The 20,818-nt window shown below is 47.2% G+C and overlaps 1 protein-coding gene and 1 pseudogene across 5 annotated transcripts in view; both read right to left on the reverse strand.

The window, feature by feature from the left end:
* The window catches only part of USP20 (ubiquitin specific peptidase 20), a 48,470-nt gene that overhangs the window by 26,786 nt on the left and 866 nt on the right, over nucleotides 1-20,818 (reverse strand). For 2 of the 5 annotated variants that reach the window (XM_060013981.1, XM_060013982.1), the window contains exons 2-3: nucleotides 6,778-6,889; nucleotides 4,272-4,368 (exon numbers count right to left, since the gene is read on the reverse strand). In XM_060013981.1, the coding sequence (XP_059869964.1) occupies nucleotides 4,272-4,352 (81 nt within the window). In that variant the 5' untranslated portion in view covers nucleotides 4,353-4,368; nucleotides 6,778-6,889. Of the gene's footprint in view, nucleotides 1-4,271; nucleotides 4,369-6,527; nucleotides 6,645-6,777; nucleotides 6,890-20,818 lie in introns of all 5 variants that reach the window. The other 3 variants (XM_060013985.1, XM_060013983.1, XM_060013984.1) reach the window with 3 other exon arrangements.
* Nucleotides 10,196-15,776, reverse strand: LOC132426859 (septin-7 pseudogene; annotated as a pseudogene).

The raw sequence follows: 20,818 nt of genomic DNA on the forward strand, positions 1-20,818 counted from the left end.
GGTGGTCTGGATGACAAAGCCTGCTTCTTGTCTACCAATCTCTCTCCTCCCTGCTTGAATAAAAGAATCCATGAATTCAGGCTGAGCACATGGCCAGCCAGCTGCAGACTATGTGTCCCAGCCCCCGCCGGGATCATGGGGCTCTGTTCTAGTCAACAGTAGGACAGCAAAAAGCGACATGTGCCACTTCTGAGTTTTGCATAACCCTTGCTCTTTCTCCTTTTTCCATTGGCTGGAATGCAGATGTGATGGCAGGAAGTGAAGCAACCACTTTGGACCTGGAGATGAAAGCCATGTGTTGAGAATGGCAGAGCCACTCTACCAGTGCTACCTACGTCTGGACTGTTCAGTGAGAGAAAAGTAAACTTCTATCTCATTTAAGCCACCGTATCTCAGGGTCTCTTTGTTATAATTTAAACTGTCCTAAGTAATTTTGTCTGTGCCTGCCTAGAACCGCAATTCCCAACTGAGCCTCCACAATACTCAGCGTGTCTCTGCCAGTTGTGAGATGAACTCTAAGCGCTGGTAGCAGTTACAGAGTACTTCATCAGAGTGAGAGCTGACCTCTGGTGACGGATCACAACAGTCCAAGCAACCAGCTAAGTTTTTTACACCTTGCTCATGTAATCCCCACCACAGTCTGTGCAGCAGGTCCCATCAAGATCCCCTTCATAAGATGAGAAACTGAGGCTCAGAGAGGTCATGACCCTACAGAGCAGAGTCGGAAGCGGAAGCTGAGGAGCCGCGGTCATCAAACTTCCCAGTTTCCTCCCAAGGGTGACCACGTCGACCCCCAGGCCTCCATGGGAACTTCTTCGTCTCACTAAGCCCAGATTTTGGCTGTTTGTAAAGAGCCTGAATGTGGGACTCTCACTAGGGTGGAGGTGACACAGCTCATCCCATACAACAGGGCAGAGGTTTGCAACCTGTGATTTAGGGTCTCTTGCTAAGGATGCTACGGCTGGCTAGAGATCAGTCTGCTTAGTGGACTCAAAGTCACAGCTCTTGACCTTTCCAAATCTGTCATCTCTTTTGTGATTTTCTGATTTCACAGTTCACTCCCATCTTCCCAAGTTTTTTTTTTCATGTCAGTCATTTGAATGATAAAAGTATTGTATGTTTAACAATTTAAATGATACACATACACTGTATATAACGTGTAGTATATTATATGCAGTACATATATTCTGTATATAACGTGTAGTATATTATATGCAATACATATATGCTGTAATAATTTGAAGTATATCCCTCCATATCTTCTTCTTATATAAACATATATGCATAGATGGGGGGTGATTTCTAGTAAAAATAAGATCATACTCTATACAAATTTTTCGGTAACAGGCTTTTGTCACCTATTTGTGGTCATCCTTCTAGTCTGTACACAGAGACCACGTCTCATTCTTTGCAGTAAGTGCATGGTGGCACACACTGTGGGCACAGACACCACAATCTGTTCACTCATTCCCTTTTTTTTTTTTTTTTTTTTTTGCGGTACACGGGCCTCTCACTGTCGTGGCCTCTCCCGTTGCGGAGCAACAGGCTCCGGACGCGCAGGCTCAGCGGCCATGGCTCACAGGCGCCGCCGCTCCGTGGCATGTGGGATCTTCCCGGACCGGGGCACGAACCCGTGTCCCCTGCATCGGCAGGCAGACTCCCAACCACTGCGCCACCAGGGAAGCCCCATTCCCTTCTTGATGAATATGCAGACTGCCACCAGTATTTTCCTTTTACAAATAATGCTCAATAAATACTGCTGTATTTGTAACTGTTACTACACTTCTACTAGATAAACTCCCAGAGGTGGCATTGCACCCCTAAAGTCACAGTAATGCCTACCCCCACTACCACGCCTGGTCTACCTCCCTCCCTTTGTCAGCTCTGAGTGAGAGCAGCTTCTGCTTTGCCCATCTGAAGATGGTGTCATGTTGCTTTCTCTGGCAAAATCCTTAACCATCAGGGAAGTCAGGCATGTTTTTTCAAGAGTTTCTCAGCCATTTGCGTTTCCTCCATTTTGAGCTACCTGTTCAATCCTTGTCCCTCCTGGGTATTTTGTTTTATTTTATAAATTTTATTTATTTGTTTGTTTATTATTTATTTATTTATGGCTGCGTTGGGCATGCAGGCTTCAGTAGTTGTGGCATGTGGGCTCAGCAGTTGTGGCTCGCGGGCTCTAGAGCACAGGGTCAGTAGTTGTGGCACATGGGCTTAGTTGCTCTGCGGCACGTGGGATCTTCCCGGATCAGGGCTCGAACCTGTGTCCCCTGCGTTGGCGGGCGGATTCTTAACCACTGTGCCACCAGGGAAGCCCCTTCTGCGTATTTTAAAACAATATTGGTTTCATTTTGTAGATTTCCAAAAGGCTGCCACGTCCCAGCCCAGTCTTTCCACGTTCTGCCTCCTTCTTCCCACCTCGTTTATCTCCTCCCTGCTCTCAGATTCCCTGAGAAATCCTCTCAGTTTGTCTCACTTATTCCTTTGTGCAGACTCAGGAAGAGACCCAGCATTAGACCGTGCGAATGCACCAGAGCCTCGCTCTGCCCCTCCTCCTGACCACACTGAAACCGTGCCCCTTAGGGTTAACAGAAATTGGTGATTAACAGAAATTGAACTTGTCTTACAGGAATAGCAGCTAAGGAAACAGCTCCTTAAAAAGCCCCTCTGCTTTGAGCCTGCCTTCACCGAGCAAGCTTGTCTTAATTATTCTCAAATTGCATACCCTCCAAGCTTCGTGTAGCCTATATATCATAAGACTCCTTAACAACCCCTGTAGATAACAGCTCTAACAGCTCTGATGTATGGGTCACTATAGGAATAGGGGCTTAAGCTGTTTTTCAGAAACTTGGTGTCAGCTCTTGTCCAGTTTGAGCTGGCTTAGACTGGTTGGGACCACTGACCCTAAAACTGGGCCTACAGAGGTGTCTGATGAATGACCTTTTGTCATCAGAGGGCCAAAAACTCCACCCTCAGATCATGCTAGGCGCCTCCATTTTTGAACACACATCCCAGGAAGAAGGATGTAACTCAGATACACCTGCGCAGAACACCGATTACCTCCTTTCCCCACGCCTAAGACCACCCTGCTTCTTTAACCCATAAATACCCCAAGCCCCTCGCCTTTGGGGAGGTGGACCTGAGACTTGTTCTCTCGTCTCCTCGCTTGGCTGCCTTGTGAAAAAATCCTTTCTCTGCTGCAAACCTCGGTGTCTCAGTGTTTGGCTTGATGCATGCTGGGCAAACAAACTTGGTTCAGTAACAGCCAGTGAAACTACTTCGAAAGAAGCCATGAGTACTTTGAAGAATCGCGCCCTCATGTGGGCCCAGACTAAACCAGCTCAGGCCAAAAGCCACCCAGAACCTGCTGGTGCAGGGAGGCTGAACGACCAGCATTAGGTGTCTGGAAAGAAGACAAGGAAATATGTCTAGGAATCTGACCCACTCCCACTTCTGGGAATGACCCCTACACATGGCTCTTCCCCTGAACACAACGACACTGTATTGGCAGAAGGCTGCAAAGGGCCCAGATGTCCACCCACAGAGGATCAGCTATGGAGTCCACACAACGAATATGATGCAACTTCAAGATAAACCATGAGATCTATGTGCCGAGGCCAAAGAGCTCCAAGATATACTGCCCTGTGAATAAGGTACGTTACAAAAATAGCTACGGTACACTACCTTTTATGTAATAAAGGGGAAAATGGAAAAGAAGTATTCCCATAAAGGAACTCTGAAAAGATACAAAAGCAACTAATGTCCCTGGTTACATGAGGGTGGAATGGAGAAGATGGGCACAGGGCAGGTGTGGGGGAGGGTACTTCCTGACACTTTTCTTCTTACATTGTTTCATTTTTGAACCACATGTTACCTATTTAAAAAAATTTAACTTAACAAACAGACAGCACATCTTCCCTATTCAAAGTGGCCCACCTTCTCTCTTTGAGGCTCCCTGGGCCCTTCACAGGTCACGTGTGCAAAAATGCCCGTGGACTCTCAGAGTCTGACTCATTCCCTGCCTTGCACCTGCTCCAACCACTAATGGACAGAGCATCAGTGTTCCCACGTGGATTGGTCTACATGGTAACTAATGGCTGTTAGGACACAGACCCCAGAAGGCCTCCTAAACAGTCGCCAGCTTTTCCATTTACAGAAAAGGCCAGACAGAGACTGTCAGGGGCCAGTTCTTCCGCTGCTTCAGAAATGTTTGTACCCCAGGAATGTGGTGGCCCTGGCTGTGGGCCTCAGTCCCGTAAGATCTGACCCTTTACCTTGGATTTGAGCACCAAGTCCTCTTTGGTCACCTCTCCTATAGAGTCAAGATGAGGGCAAAGGTCCCTGGAGTCCCCCATGCTGGCCTGGGCTTACCTACAAGAAAACACAAGGAATCCTGGGTTAATGGCAGCCGCTGCTGGCCAGAGGCAGGGGAGGCTCGCGGTGAAGAGCACACTTTGGTCTGCAGTCCCAGCGCTGCCACATACCAGCTGGCGACCCAGGGAAGCTACTTAACTTCTCTGAGCCTCACCCTCCTTGCCTGAGAACTGGGGAGGGAGATAACACCCACCCTGATGGGTTGCTCAGAGGACTCATGAAGATAATACACGTCAAACGCCTGGCACAGGGCTGGCACAGGCCTGGCACAGGGCTGACACAGGGCTGACACAGGGAAAGCAGGTGCTGGGATGATGATTAGGATTCAAGTGCTGGGTGTGATGATTAAAAGTGTCTTCCGGGGCTTCCCTGGTGGCGCAGTGGTTGAGAGTCCGCCTGCCAATGCAGGGGACGCGGGTTCGTGCCCCGGTCCGGGAAGATCCCACATGCCGCGGAGCGGCTGGGCCCGTGAGCCATGGCCGCCGAGCCTGCGCGTCTGGAGCCTGTGTTCCGCAGCGGGAGAGGCCACAACGGTGAGAGGCCCGCGTACCACAAAAAAAAAAAAAAGTGTCCACAGGGAAGATGCAAGGGTCCTGCCTACACTGGGGAAGCTGCATGTCAAGGAATCTAAAACCGTGGTACTTTTATTAAAAGAGACCAGACCCATGACTGGGAGACTACTCTACCCAAGGCGGCAGCAGAGGGCTGGGTGGAGAGGCTGGATCTCAAAACCAAGGAGAAAGGCAAGAAGCAGATGTTGACCTCAGTCTTCTCTAAGCAAGCAAGACCACTCTTCTCAAGAGCTTCTGAGAAGCCAGGTGCCCCACAGGCCACTTATCTCACTTCCTATGAGAAACCCCACTTAGAGAAAAATCCTTCAACACCATGATACTAGAGGAGGCCATCAGAGCAGCAGCTCCTCCAGAAAATGTTTCCTGAGAAGGAGCAAATCAGAGAGAAGGGCGGGCAAACCAACCCAGGAAGAGGCCTGAGAGATGTTCACTAAAGAACCACGTGGTGGGGTATCTGGGTGACAGATTTCACAATAGCTTTGTTGTTTTTTTACAATGGTACATGCTTATTATAAAAACAAAACTCAGATGATGTTAAAAAAAAAAGTACAAAGTATAAAGTAAAATTGCTGATGATACTGTGGCAAACTTCCTTCCTGACACTCTTCTGTGTATAATTTCTCTCTTTTTTTAAATCAGAAGGAAAAAAGCTATTTCTGTTTTGAAAAACAAATGCTTCCTTTGAGGGAACTCCTTGGTGGTGATAGGTAGTTCTGTATTTTGACTGTGGTGGTAGTTACATGGCTCTACATGTGTGTAAAACTGCTCAGAACTGAACACACACACACACACATACACACACACACACACACCCCTCATACACACAAATGGGTGCAGGTAAAACTGGTGAAATCTGAGTAAGCTCCCTGGGTTGTACCAGTCACTTTGCTGGTCATGACACTGTGTTACAGATACACCAGAGATGTGTGACCACTGGGGGACACTGGGTGAAAGGTACATGGGACCTCCCAGCACATTTCTGGCAACTTACTGTGAATCTATAATTATTTCAAAAGAAAATGTTTAAAAAGAAATAACTAAGTAAGTGCTTCCACAACCCAATATTTTAGCAGAAATTGTACCCAGGAACCTGGCTTTTGATTCTAGCTCCAAACTATTACCAAGAAAGGTCCAACCAATCAAAGATGTAGGTGGAGCCAAAAGTGCTTTAATCAGAGGCAGAGGCTGTGCATCCACCAGAGGGAGGTGGACACCCCCAGGCACTCTCCTGTAAGCCCCCTCCTCACTCCAAATGGTCAGCCGGGGGTGAACTGGCCCAGACTCCCAGCCAGAACAGGAGTGACTGGGACTGATTAGGGGCCAGGACCCAGACTAAGTGCTTTCTGTGTATTCTTTCATTGAAAACTTCCTCCGGCAATCTTTGAGGCAGCTGTGTTTTGCCCCATTTTGTAGATGAGGAAACGGGACACTTCTGGTCTCAGGTCTTGCAAACAGGAGCACCAGGGCTAAGGCCGAAACCCAAGCTGGTCAGACTCCTAAGGCTCTCTCTTTGGAACTTACGGAAAATGTCAACATATGCAGATGCAGACGCAAGTGTGTAACACACCCCCATGTACCCATCACCTGGCTTCACAATTAATCCATGGCCAACCTTGCTTCATCTCAACCTCCCACTTCCTCTTGTTTTGCACCAAATCCCAGATATCACGTCATTTCATCCGTGTATGTTTTTCTACGAGACTTGAAAAAAGAAAAAGTAAAAACAAACAAACATAACCACAATTCCATTATTTCACCTAAAAAGAAAACTCCAAACTTCCTCCTTGATCCATGCATAAGGGCTACACCTGAGTGGAGCAGGCTGTGGGCCTACCTTTGTGCAAAGCGACAGCCCCAGGAAGCTGCCAGCGTCCGCATTCTCCGGTGACGGCCGACACTGCTGGGCTGCAGTGGGCCGGGGTGAGTGCAGGCCTCTGGCAGGGAACCTAGAGGGACAAACCAGCACACCTCATGTAGCTCCGTTACCTTAAAATCACTCTTAGCACCAATCAGGGGCTAAAAACAGCCCAGAATTCCTCCTGGGAGAGGAAAGTGAATTTCTGGACATTTGGGGTATCCACAGGCTAGACACACTCCCTAGTCCATCCACAGGGACAATAAAAACACACCACTGAAGGGACAGTGAAGAAGGCTTGGGTAGAGCTGGCAAACAGGGCCTCCTGGGGGGTGTTGGACCCTTCACTAGTCACTGCTGGGCGTTACCTTTGTGATCCCCGAGAGAGGGATCTGCAGGAGAGGGCCACGGGGCCTCTCCAACTATTGCTCCCCATGGACAGAAGGATCTGCCCCTTCCAGGAGTGCCACTGAGACCCTCAGATCATCCTTTGAGCCTCCCAAGAACTTTGTACTGCTCAGAACCCCCGACCCTAGGCGATAGACACAATCGGGTTCGTCCGCATGTCACCAATGCGCCCCCTTCCTTGGTGGGCCACAGTTTCCCAGGTGTGGGCAGTTCATAGAGGGAGAGGCAGTTAGAAGCTATCATTTAAAACGGTCACATGCCAATGACGGGGTTCAGGGTTCTAAATTCCAGTCCTCCTCCTTTGAACCCAGATTTTTAGTTTTTCGTTTCCACTGAGGCCAAGGGCGCTGGGTCAGTGGCAGCTCCACGCTATTTTAAGCTGCAGTACGTGGGTTTTTTGCGTATCTTTGGTATGTGCCCCATCTCTCTAGCCAGATGGCTGAGCCAGGTTATGAGCTTGACGCCCAGCGCCGTGAACACTGCCCCAGACGAGGATGACAGTGACAGGCCCCCTCCTGACTCACACGTGCAATCAGACCACTTACGTTCCTGCAACTTCAGACAGAAAAAAAGCCCTGTGGCTGACAACCCTGTGTGTACTCTCACTGCCCATTTCACAGATGAAGAAACAGAACTGGAGCTAATGAGCTAGGAACTTGGCCACGGTCGATCCTGGGCTGGTACGTGGTGGGCGGGGACCTGATCAGATCTGTCCAGTGCAGAGCCTTGCTCTAAGTCAGGGGTCAGCAAAATTTTTCTATAAGGGCCCAGGTAGTAAGTATTTAGGCTTTGCTGCCCACAGTGATCTTCATCACATATTCTTCTTTGTTTCTGTTTTGTTTTATAATCCATTAAAAATATATTTTAAAAAACTTCTTAGCTCGGGACTTCCCTGGTGGCGCAGTGGTTAAGAATCCTCCTGCCAGGGGCTTCCCTGGTGGCGCAGTGGTTGAGAGTCCGCCTGCCGATGCAGGGGACACGGGTTCGTGCCCCGGTCTGGGAAGATCCCACATGCTGTGGAGCGGCTGCGCCTGTGAGCCATGGCCGCTGAGCCTGCGCGTCCGGAGCCTGTGCTCCATGACGGGAGAGGCCACAACAGTGAGAGGCCCGCGTACTGCAAAAAAGAATCCTCCTGCCGGTGCAGGGGGCACGGGTTCGAGCCCTGGTCTGGGAAGATCCCACATGCCACGGAGCAACTAAGCCCGTGCCCCACAACTACTGAGACTGCACTCTAGAGCCCGCAAGCCACAACTACTGAGCCCACGTGCCACAACTACTTAAGCCCACACGCCTGGAGCCCGTGCTCTGCAACAAGAGAAGCCACCGCATTGAGAAGCCCACACATCGCAACGAAGAGTGGACCCCGCTCACCGCAACTAGAGAAAGCCTGCGTGCAGCAACTAAGACCCAATGCAGCCAAAAATAAATTAATTAAAAAAAAAATTCTTAGCTCGAGGGCCTGACAAAACAATCCCAGCCTGCTGTCACAGTTAGCCAACCCCTGTTCTAAGTCAGTGTGCACTGGGCCTCACCAAAAGCAAGCCCGATCACTGGCATTCCACATTCCACCGCATACAAATGCCCACCAGTTTAAGTAAGGCAGAGAGCAAAGAACAGTCAAGAGGGTTGACCTGGCTCCAGATTTTCTCTAAGTAAGTCATCAAGGGTGTGTGCAAAGACAGAATGACAAAGACATCCACTGTAGCGCTGTTTATAATGGGGGGAAACTGGACATAATCTAAGTGAACAACAACAGGCGATTGGTTAAATAGTAACACAACCATACACTGTTGTACTACGTTGCCATTGAAAATGATGATGAATGTTGAATCTTCCTATCCATGAAATTAAATTAGATCTAAATAAGTGGAGAGATACACCATGTTCACGGACTAGCACACTTAATACTGTTAAGATGTCTGTTCTCCCCAAATTGATCTACAGATTCAATGTAATCTCAATCAAAATCCCAGCAGCCTTGTGTGTAGAAATTGCCGAGCTGATTCTAAAATTTATAAGGGGACTTCCCTGGTGGTGCAGTGGTTAAGAATCCTCCTGCCAATGCAGGGGACACAGGTTCAATCCCTGGTCCAGGAAGATCCCACATGCCACGAAGCAACTAAGCCTGTGTGCCACAACTACTGAGCCTGCGCTCTAGAGCCCGCAAGCCACAGCTACTGAGTCCGTGTGCCACAACTACTGAAGCCCGTGTGCCCTAGAGCCCGTGTGCCGCCACTACTGAAGCCCCCGCACCCTAGGGTCTGCGTGCCGCAACTACTGAAGCCCATACGCCTAGAGCCTGTGCTCCACAGGAGAAGCCACAGCAATGAGAAGCCCACACGTTGCAATGAAGAGTAGCCCCTGCTCGCCGCAACAAGAGAAAGCCCGTGCACAGCAATGAAGACCCAACACAGTCTAAATAAATAAATAAATTTTTTTCATTAAAAAAAATAAAATAAAATTTATAGGGAAAAGCAAAAGACCTAGAATAGCTAAAACAATTTTTGAAAAGAACAAAGTTGGAAGACTTATACCACTTGACTTAAGACTTTCTGTAAAGCTACAGTAATCAAGTCAGTGTGGCATGGGCTCAAACACGGACATACAGCTCAAGGGAACAGAGTAGAGAGTCTAGACCCACACATTTGTTGTCAATTGATTTCCAACAAAGGTACTGATATAATTCATTATTATTATTTTTTTTAATTTTGGCCGTGCCAAGTCTTAGTTGTGGCGTGCAGACTTCCTAGCCGTGGCATGCAGACTCTTAGTTGTGGTGTGCGGACTTCTTAGCTGCGGCATGCAGACTCTTAGTTGTGGCATGAGGGATGTAGTTCCCTGACCAGGGATAGAACCTGCTCCCCCTGCATTGGGAGCGTGGAGTCTTACCCACTGGACCACCAGGGAAATCCCAAGGTACTGATATAATTCAATGGGCAAAAGATGGTCTTTTCAACAAATGGTACTGGAACAATGATATCCATATGGTAAAAAAAAATGAACTTTAACCCCTACCCTACATATCATATACAAAAATTATTTAGAAATGAATCACAGACTTTATGTAATTGGTGGTCAGTAGAGGGTTTAAAAGACCTTCCCTTTCTTCTCATTTTTTTCCATGGTTCTCAGAGTTTGGTTGTTCGAAAGTACACTGTTGAGTTTTTCCAGTTTGATTTCTCATCTTCAAATTGATGACATTTTTCCTCCAATTCTTTGTGCAGCGCTTCCAAATTCTTTTTCATTTGCTCATGGCGCTGCTGGAGCTCAGCTTCAGAGTCCTTCAGCTTTTGAACTTTTTCTTTGGCCTTCATCTCCAACACCTGCTCCATCTCCAACGTCATCTTAGCTACACGCTCCCTTCTTTCTTCTTCCATTTGTGCCGGGGGCTCTTAGGAAGCTGCCTTTTGTTCTTTTTGTTATCAACTCCAGCGTAAGTCACAGCTGCAGGTTTTCTGCTTCTGTAGTTCTCATAGCGCACGTTACCAATGACACCTTTCAAGTCCTGCATGTGTGTTCTTAGCAACATATTTCTTAGAATTGTCAAATTCCAATGTTCACCACTTTTAACTTCAGCAATACCCCAAAGATACCGCCTTCCTCTGACCCTTTTGCCATTAACCTTGATGACAGTACTGCTACCTTCCACAAGAGGGAAACGGTCCTCCATGTTTTTAACAAGTTTTTATTTTTCGTCATCATCTGTTTCTGGAAATTCACGTATTTTAATTTTATAGTTTTGGGTTTCTTTCATCATCTGTTTTCTAAACTGTTGACACTTCTCTGGTGTGAGCTTTGGCAATAAGTGGGATAATACTCACTTTTTCATGCAAACACTTCATAAACTCGATATCCAACGGTTGAAGTTCATGTCTTGAAGAAGCAACGAAGTGTAAACAACACCGCATCTTGTTGTCCAGCGTCTAACGTCTGTTCACTCGAGATTCTGCACTTAGGTGGTCCTCGCATGTGCTATCAATGCAGTCAGTAACAGGCTGTCAGCAGTTTCTATGCCCAACTGCATCTCCAAACCCCAGGGCATCAACTATCGTGAGCAGCAACTGAGCACCACCTTCTTTGAAGAAAACTTTGGATTGTTCCACCTATACGGTCTTTTTTATTCTATGGAAGGACCTGGATGCTCTGCAGAATACAAATCTGTGAGGAATAACGAGTTGGTTAATGTGGAACCCTAAGTGTGAATCCAACCGCTCTCTTCACTGATTGCTGTGTACTTGATGTGGGAGGTCTGCAAACCCCACGGAGCCCTCAAGGTCCGTCTGCTGAGCCACCACCGCAGCCCCGGACCTCACCCTGACCCTCCCGTTGACCAACAGCCCCTCCAGGACCAGCCTGGGCACGGAACAGCCCACCAGTTCTCCGAATCACAGACTTTAAGCAAACAAATTACAGCTTTGAAACTTCTAGAGGAAAAAACAGAGAAAATCTTGGCGACTTTGAAGCTGGCGAAGGTCTCAGGGCACAAAAGGCATTAATCATAAAAGGAAACATTGATGAACTGGACTTTTTCAAAATTAAAACTTTTTCTTTTCAAAAGATGCTGTTAAGAAAATGAAAAGACAAACTACAGGCTGGGAGAAAATGTTCACGAAACCTGTATCTGACAAATACCCAAAATATATAAAGAACTCTTACAACTCCCAAAAGGGTAAATGGTCTAATTTTGTTAAACGGACAAATGATTGAACAGATACTTCACCAAGTAAGAATGGCCAACGAGCCCATGAAAACACGCTCAACATCACCTGCCATCAGAGACATGCAAGTTAAAACCATGAGATAACATCTCACACACCCAAGAATATCTAAAACTAGTAACATACGTTACCAGCTGTTGCTGAATTTGTAAAGGAATTCTCATAGATTCTGATAGGAGTGTTAAGTGGTATAAAAACCTTTGGAAAATAGTTTAGCAGTTTCCTACAAAGTTAAGCTTATACTTATCATAGGATCCTGCAGTTCCTCTCTTAGATATCGTTCCAGGAGAAATGAAAACATGCATCTACACAAAGACTTGTACACAGACACTCATAATAGCTTTATACATCATAGCCAGAAATTGGAAAGACCCTAAATGTCCAACAAACAGGGGACTGAAGCAAACTCTTGCTATTTTCATATCATAGAATAATACATGGCATTAGAAAGACCTACTGATACCCACAGCAACATGAATCAATTCCAGAAACATTAAGCTGAGGAAAAGAAGTCAAAGAAACAAAAAAGTACACATTATATGATTCTTTTATGAAATTTCAAAACAGACGAAACTAATCTGCAGCGATAGAAACTGGATCAGTAGTTGCCTGGGGCAGAAGGTAAGGCTACACTGCAAAGAGGCAAGAGAGAACTTTCTATGGTCTTGGAATGTTTTAGATGACATTATGCGAAATGAGATAAGCCGGACACTAAAGGACAAATACTGTACGACTCTACCTATACGAGGTCCCTAGAGGAGTCAGATCCATAGAGACAGACAGTAGCATGATGGCTGTCAGGGGTAGGGGGGATGGGGAGTTGATTTGTGGGTGCAGAGTTTCCGCTTGGGGAGATGGAAAAGTTCTGGAGATGGACGGTGGTGATGGTTGCCTAACATTGTGAATATACTTAACGCCAGCGAGCTGTACACTAAAAGATGATTAAGATGGTACATTTTACGTTATATGTATTCTACTGACGTTTTAAAACTACAATAAAATACAATAACTTTTAAATAAGTTGCATAAGAATACATATAATATGACACCATTAAAACAAATCTGAAAAAGCTGGGATGGGGTATAATGAAGTAAACTACTCAATGACCAGGAAAGACACTGGTCCCCACTGGTGCCCGGCCGTGCTGCTCAATGTAGCTCTCCCTCTCTCATCCCTCAGTTCTCAGCTTCACTGTCCCCTGACCAGGTCCCCTGGCCACCCTGCTGAAGGCAGTCCCACCCTACCCCACTACTCTCTTTCGAGAAAGGCCCTCTGTCCATCCTGGCCCATACTTGGCATGCTCTATAATCATTTTGGTCATTTATCCTTTTTTTTTTTTTTTGGCCATGCTGTACAGCAGGCAGGATCTTAGTTCCCCACCAGGGATCGAACCCAGGTCCCCTGCAGTGGAAGCGCAGAGTCCTAACCACTAGACTGCCGGGATTTTTTGTTTGTCTAATTCTTATCTTTCCTCAAGAATGTGAGTCCCCTAAGGGCAGGGATCTGTTTTATGCACTGTTGTATCCCAAATACCTAAAACAGCACCTGGAACACAGTAACTTCTCAGTAAATATTTGCTGAATGAATCGGAAGTCAAAAAGCCATACAGATGCAAACTATTATACATAGAATGGATAAATAAGGTCCTACTGTATAACACAGAAACGATATTCAATATCCTGTAATAAACCATAATGGAAAAGGAAAAAAAGTCAAAAAGTTATAAAACGCTGTTATAGTAAAATTCCATTTTGGTAAAATAATTTTGTTTTTGCACCTACAGAAAGGGTGCCCTCCTCATCTCTGGGAGGATGGAGTCAAGTGATTTCTTTTCCTCCTTTTTTGCGTGTCTGCATTTTCTGCAACAAATTTGTGTTGCTTTTGTAACATAGACCCTAATTGGTTACTTTTAAGTATAATTTTTAAAGTTTCGAAAATAAGGGCTTCCCTGGTGGCGCAGTGGTTGAGAGTCCGCCTGCTGATGCAGGGGACACAGGTTCGTGCCCTGGTCCGGGAAGATCCCACATGCCGCGGAGCAGCTGGGCCCGTGAGCCATGGCCGCTGAACCTGCGCGTCCGGAGCCTGTGCTCCGCAACGGGAGAGGCCACAACAGTGAGAGGCCCGCGTACTGCAAAAAAAAAAAAAAAAAAGTTTCGAAAATAAGAGGAGCACGTGTCCGGCCTCTTCGGTATGTGGGGTTGCCCCTCTTGCGTCTGTCCGTGCTTCTCTGCAGACTCCTGAGAGCACCCTGGGGAGGAGAACCTCATCCCTTGGAGCTCTCCAGGCCCACAGAGTGTGAACAGGACACTTGAGGGCCATTTCAGAGAGGGGCAGCAGCACCTGAGTGGTCCCGGAAGCCCCAACAGAGGAACTGCCTCAGCCACTACCTGGATGGCTTGAAAAGTACAACTCTTCACCTTGTGACTCGTTCGGAAGAAGATTTGCTCTTAACACCTTTGTTTTTGCCTCATTAACTTCTGCGCTGGATTAAAAATTTTCATCTTCTCCTACCTACCCTGCAAAGAGAAAATGGCGTCTTTGTTTGGTTTTAATGAAATTAATATTCACCTCCATAGAAGCTGGAAAACACAGACAAACATAAAATGAAATAAAAATCACCTGTAATCCTTCTATACAGAAAAAAATTTGGTTACTGCTTTGGTAAGTCTTATTCATATGTATGAATATATAAATTTTAAAACTAAACCAGACTATGACAGATATAGTTTGCATACAGATTTTTTTGGTTTATATTATATACGTTTCCCACATCACTAGACTTCTTTTTAACAACTTCATTTCTAATGGCTGAATAACATGACACCACATACAATTTAAGCTCTACAATACCTTACTCAACCATTCTCCTACTGTTGGACACTTAGGATATTTGTGTGTGTGTGTGTGTGTTTTGTTATTAGATATATGGCAGTGAGGAATATTTTAGAATATAAATCTTTGACCACAGGAAAAATTACTGGGTCAAAATGTTTGTTTTGAAGGCACTAGATATATATTGACAAATTTTCCTCCAGAAAGATTATATAAATTTATCTGCCTCCCAACAGTGTATGAGCAACATAGAAAGTTTAAGGTTTACTAACATTAGTTAAAAAGTTAATGGTTAAACATCATTTTATACAAATAGACCCACAAACATAGAAAACAAACTTGTGGTTACCCAAGGGGAAATTAGGAGGCTAGGATTAACATACACACCCTACTATATAAAATAGATAACCAACAAGGACCTACTGTATAGCACAGGGAACTATACTCAATATTTTGTAGTAACCTATAAAGGAAAAGAATCTGAAAAAATACATATATATATATATAAAAACACACCTATATATATATATATATACACCTATATATACCTACATACACACATATATATACCTATGCACACCTATATATGTATGTATGTATAACTGAATCACTGTGCTATACACCTGAAACTAACACGACATTGTAAATCAACTATACTTCAAGTTTTAAAAAAATCAGTTTACATACAGGGAAACGTCAAGTGGTAGTACCGAAAACTTTGGGTGCTTAATAGTCCACGCAGGACACGAAACATCTGAAGTGCATGAGTCTGCAAGGATCATACTTTACTGATCCCAGCCGTCTAAAATTTTTCATTTTGTTTTATCTTGGTCCCCAACCAACGCTGACCTCCTTAGGGTGATGCGAAAGAAGCCAGGCCCGGGCCCTGCCCTCATGGGGCACAGAGTTCCCTGTTTCAACACCAGGGCACCTGTGTGCAGCCACAAAGGATGCTATAATTACTAACGGGAGTCACCTTCCACTGCGCTCTTACTACATGTCAGTTGCTCCATACCCATCGTCCCCCGGAGTGGTCTGTAATCACAGAAGGCAATTATGGAGACAGCTAGCCCTGAGTTCGGCTCCTTGCTCTTGTCACTTGCAAGCTGTGTATCTTTAGCTAAATCACCCAACCCTCAGTTTCCTCATCCAGGAAAATGGGGACAAAGACAGCAACTAGGGTAACTGAGAGGATGAAGTGGGGCAATGCATGGGAAGGATTTTTTTTTTTTTTTTGCGGTACGCGGGCCTCTCACTGTTGTGGCCTCTCCCGTTGCGGAGCACAGGCTCCGGACACGCAGGCTCAGCGGCCATGGCTCGCGGGCCCAGCCGCCCCGCGGCATGTGGGATCCTCCCAGACCAGGACAAGAACCCGTGTCCCCTGCATCGGCAGGCGGACTCTCAACCACTGCACCACCAGGGAAGCCCCATGGGAGGGATTTAATGACTTCTGATCACTTGGATTTGCAGGGCGGCTCAGAGTTTGTATTTATCTGCACAGCAACAAAGTTCAAAAAATGCTTAGTACTATAAATTGTGTTACTGGCCACGCTTTATAGACCTGGAAACTGAGATTGGTAGGAACATAAGTCGCATGTCCTGCATCAGCTTTTCACTCAGGGCTCCATTGCCCAGGACAGTGCAGGCCAAGCAGCCCAGTCGAGAAATGTATAATGTCCACCAAGTATGACACACAGCAGGTGACTAACGCAGTTCTGGCTCTCGGTGACACTTTTAAAGATCCAAGCTCACCTCCTAGTGCTTCTGACATCAAAGTAAAGCCCTGAAAAGAGACCCAAGGGAATGGTGCAAATCCTTAAATAGGGCTCCTGTCCCAAGGCAGTCGGCACCTCTGCTTCTAGGCAAATCAATTCCCTTTCTCAACACAGGCTGAGAAACTGTTCCAGAGAAAAGGCACTAAAAAGACTTGACAAAATTGGATCCTGGATCAACGGGGAAAAGGACATTAGTGGAACAACTGACACATTTGAATATGGACTACATATTAGATAACAGTATTTGTTATGGACCCAGTTGTGTCCCCCCACCAATTCATATGTTGAAGTCCTAACCTCCAGTACCTTAGAATATAATCTTATTGGGAGATAAGGTCTTTAAAGAGGTAATTAAGTTCAGTGAGGTCTTTAGGGTGGGCCTTAATCCAACCTGACTGGTGTCCTTATAAGAGGAGGAAATTTGGATACACAAGGAGGCACCAGGGATGCACCCAGAGAAAAGACCATGTGAGGACACAGCAAGGAGGTCACTGTCTACAAGTCAAGGAGAGGCCTCAGAAGAAACCAAATCTGCTGACATCTTTATCTTGGACCTCCAGCCTCCAGAACTGTGAGAAAATAAATTTCTGTTGTTTAAGCCACCCAGTCTGTGGACTTTATGGCAGCCCTGGGAAACTGATATAGTATTATATCAATGTTAAAGTTTCTGAAGATGAAAACCATTTTCAGGTTATGTATTACAGTGTCCTTGTTCTTAGATAATTCCTCCTGAAATAGTTAGGGGCAAAGGGTCATGATATCTGCAACTTACTCTTAAATAGATTGGCAATAATGATTCTGGTGATAATGAGTGTATAAATATACAGACAGTAAACAGGGTAAACATATTAATAATCGGTGAATACAGGTGAAGGGTACAAATGGGATTTCATTTTATTATTCTTTTCGCTTTTCTATAAGTTTGATGTTTTTCAAAATAGACACTTTTGAAAGAGTCCCTTTAATTCACTTAAGGTGGGAGCAGGGAGGGGTCTTTCGGAAAAGGTAACCCTAACTCAACAGCAGAAGCAGCTCGAGTGCCTACTCTGCGCTAGGCACGATGCCCGGCACTTCACTACACACTCTTGGGTAAGGACCGCTGTTTCTCATCTTACGGAGGAAGAACGGAGGCTCCGAGATGGGAAGCCACTTGCCTGAGACCAGAGAGCAAGGAAGCGGTGCAGTGGGAAGTGAGCCAGGTGGGGTCCGCCTTCACAGTCCTTCCCACCCTTCCCTCTGTGCAAATAAACGGAGTGCACACGGCAGGCGTTTAATAAAGACTGAAAGGGAACGATACCTGTGCTGCTGAGAGGCCTGGATGCGGGAATGGGCCCTCTTGAGAGCCGCAGCTCCGCTGTGCTGCTGGAAATCACCGCCTCACAGCCAGCGCCCGAGATGCCAGCCAGAGGGGTTGCGCCTCCACTACAGCGATGCCGGGGCACCTGTCCCTCCTGACCCACCAGACCCACCTCCTCTCTCGGGGACAAGAAAGCAGGAAGAAAGGAGGCAGGCCGGTAGGTCTGGCACTGAGCCCACCCGTTGCAGGCCCCGGATGAGACTTCCAAGATGCTTCATCCTGAATAAGGGCAGGCACGTTCCCCCTCCCCGGGGCCTGCACGGAGTGATGGGGAAAGTGACCCACCTCATCGCCGCGCAGGAGCGCAGGCAGTGAGGCAGCACACCTGGGCCTGGCAGAGCTGCTGCGACCAGGCCTCAGGTGCCCATTACTCATCACTTTCCTAGGGGTTCTGGCTACATCCTCCTGCCACCTAAGAGCCCAGTTCCTCAGGATGGGAAGGTGATGCTACCAAGCCCGCCCCCAACACAAGGACCCCACCTGCCCTGATCCCCACCACACTGGCCACCCCACACCCCACACACCTGTGCCCACACCCCTCCATGCTGCCCTCTGCCCCACAGAACACGTGTCTCTTCCCTCCCTCATGCCTTCTCTCCATTCTACTTCCAAGCAACCCCATTTTCCCCAAATTCCAGATACATCCCTTCCTTTAACCAGTCTTAATTCACTGAGTCAACCATCTTTCCGACTCTCAAAGCAGGACCCTCAAACGTCCTTCCCTGCCAAGCCCTGCCTGCCGCCGCCCAGAGTGGCCCGGTGTACTGGAATGGGTACTACTACACCTCACTAAATCCTCACAACCACTCTGGAGGTCGGGCAACATTGAGAACTAAATCCATCTCCACCTCCATCACTAAAGGAGGAAAGACGGAGGCTCAGAGAGGCGAAGTGACTGGCAGGGGGCCACACAGCTACCGAGCAGCTGAGCCAGGATTCAAACCCAGGACGGCCTGCCCCAAAGTCAGTGCTCTGAACTGTCGGCTCTACCAGCTCCCAGATAGCCCTGGCCAGACTGGAGTGGGGATGACCTTTACATCCTTGAACCCACACCCCCACACCCCCAGAGTAGCTTCCCCTGGCCTCCCTCACGAGTACCTCTTCTGAGTCATTCTTCACACAGCATTTTTCTGCTCAACTTAAATTCCTTAAGTTTAGGATAACATCTCTTCATGGCCCGAAACCTGGTACTGCACTTTGTTCCGGGGTCCAAAAGAGTCTGTTAATGGGGTTTGTGGCTGCCCCACGCTGGCAGTCCCTGGGGCTTAACAGGCGGGAGGCAGTGACTGGCCACGGTCACTGGGAAGCTGCAAACCCTGGAGTAGGTCTAAGCAGAAACTCAGACTAGGACCCCTAAAACCACCAAGCAGGAAAGGATCAGAGAGGTTCATGCCAAGGTCACACAGCCAGTAAACGGCACAGCAGGGGCTCTGGTGGGGAAACCGGCTCAGAGAAGGGAAGTTTCCTGGCCAGACTCACACAGCAAGCTGGCAGAACTGGGACTTGAACCCAGGGCCTAGAATTCAGTCCGCTGCTTTGTCATGTTACCCACCAAACCGCAAACCAGAACACCAACTGAAATTAGCAAGTCAACCCTCCCTGCCACCCCTGATTCCCTTGTCTTGCTCTATTTTTTTCTATTTCCATGGCATCACCTTCTAACATACTTACATACTTATGTTATCAGAAGATAAAGTCCACTAGTTCAGGGGTCTTTAGTCTCTTCTGCTCCCTAATATTCTTCAAGCACCTAAAACAGTGGCTGCTCCATATACTGAAAGCTCAGTAAATAGATGCTGAATAAGTAAACCCGTCTAACAAACATTCACTGAATACGTGCTATGGCCAGGCTGTGAACTGCAATCATTTTGCTGGATCCCAAAGACATGAATGCTCACTGACACAAGCCCACGTTTCACCTGGCTCCACAAAGGAGCCGGCACACTAACCCAAACTCAAGCCAAACCTGGACATTTCCTCAGGAACCAAGCTCTCAAACCAAACGCAGACATGGTCTATCTCTGAACTGAAGAGAACCCAGATTTCCCACAGGCTCCCTCTGAGAACCAGTTTCATCCCATCCCCAAGAAGGCCCAGCAAAACTCAGAGGATCTGCAGCCCCTCAGCCCAGCCACACGCTGCCAGATTTACAGCTGCCACTTTTCAGCATTACTTTCGCTAAACAAGTCTCAATTAGATCTGCCACAGCCCAGGAGGTTATCGGTGGGCACTCTGGTCTTGGCCAGTGGGGACCGTGCATCTGTACCAGATGGTCCTCCCTGGGATGTCAGATGAGGGGGATCTAGAAATGTCCTTGCCCTTGTGGCCCTCTCCCTAGTGCTGTCCAGTACCCCCGGTGGGAGCGCTGCTGCGAGGGCAAAATTGGAGCCAACTCTGAGAGCGTGAGAGCTGCAGACGTCGACTCCCTGGGTTCCTGCAGCAATTCCCAAGGAGCCTCTCCCTCGGCCACCACGGACAAGGTGCCCAGTGATTCCATGTGCATCTGGGTTTGGCTGAACCAGGCTGCAGAGGGCAAGACTTGGAGGCTTTTAAACTATGGCTTTTCATCAAAGCCAAAAGGCCGTTCCAACAAGTCCTGAGTCTACTATTCGTCTCAGTCCAAGGAAGAGAACAACAACCTCCAAGGAGACTGTTCCAGAGAAAAGTAAGGCATTCCAGAAATGCTGCCCTGCTTCAGAACGGTCTTCCGGAACAGGGAACCTGCAGTAAACATTTACTGAACTCTTATGTGCGCAAGGTGCAGCAGAGGTAGGCCTGTGACTGATTCCTGCTCCACCTTCCAGCTGCGCTACCTGAGGCACATACTGCCTCTCTGAGCCTTGGTGTCTTCGTTTGCAAAATGAAAAACAGTAACTGAATCTACTTCCTAGGATTGTTGGATGAGTTCAATGAAATAATGCTGAGTCCA

Source organism: Delphinus delphis, chromosome 6, assembly GCF_949987515.2.
Source record: "Delphinus delphis chromosome 6, mDelDel1.2, whole genome shotgun sequence".
Lineage (NCBI taxonomy): Eukaryota > Metazoa > Chordata > Mammalia > Artiodactyla > Delphinidae > Delphinus > Delphinus delphis.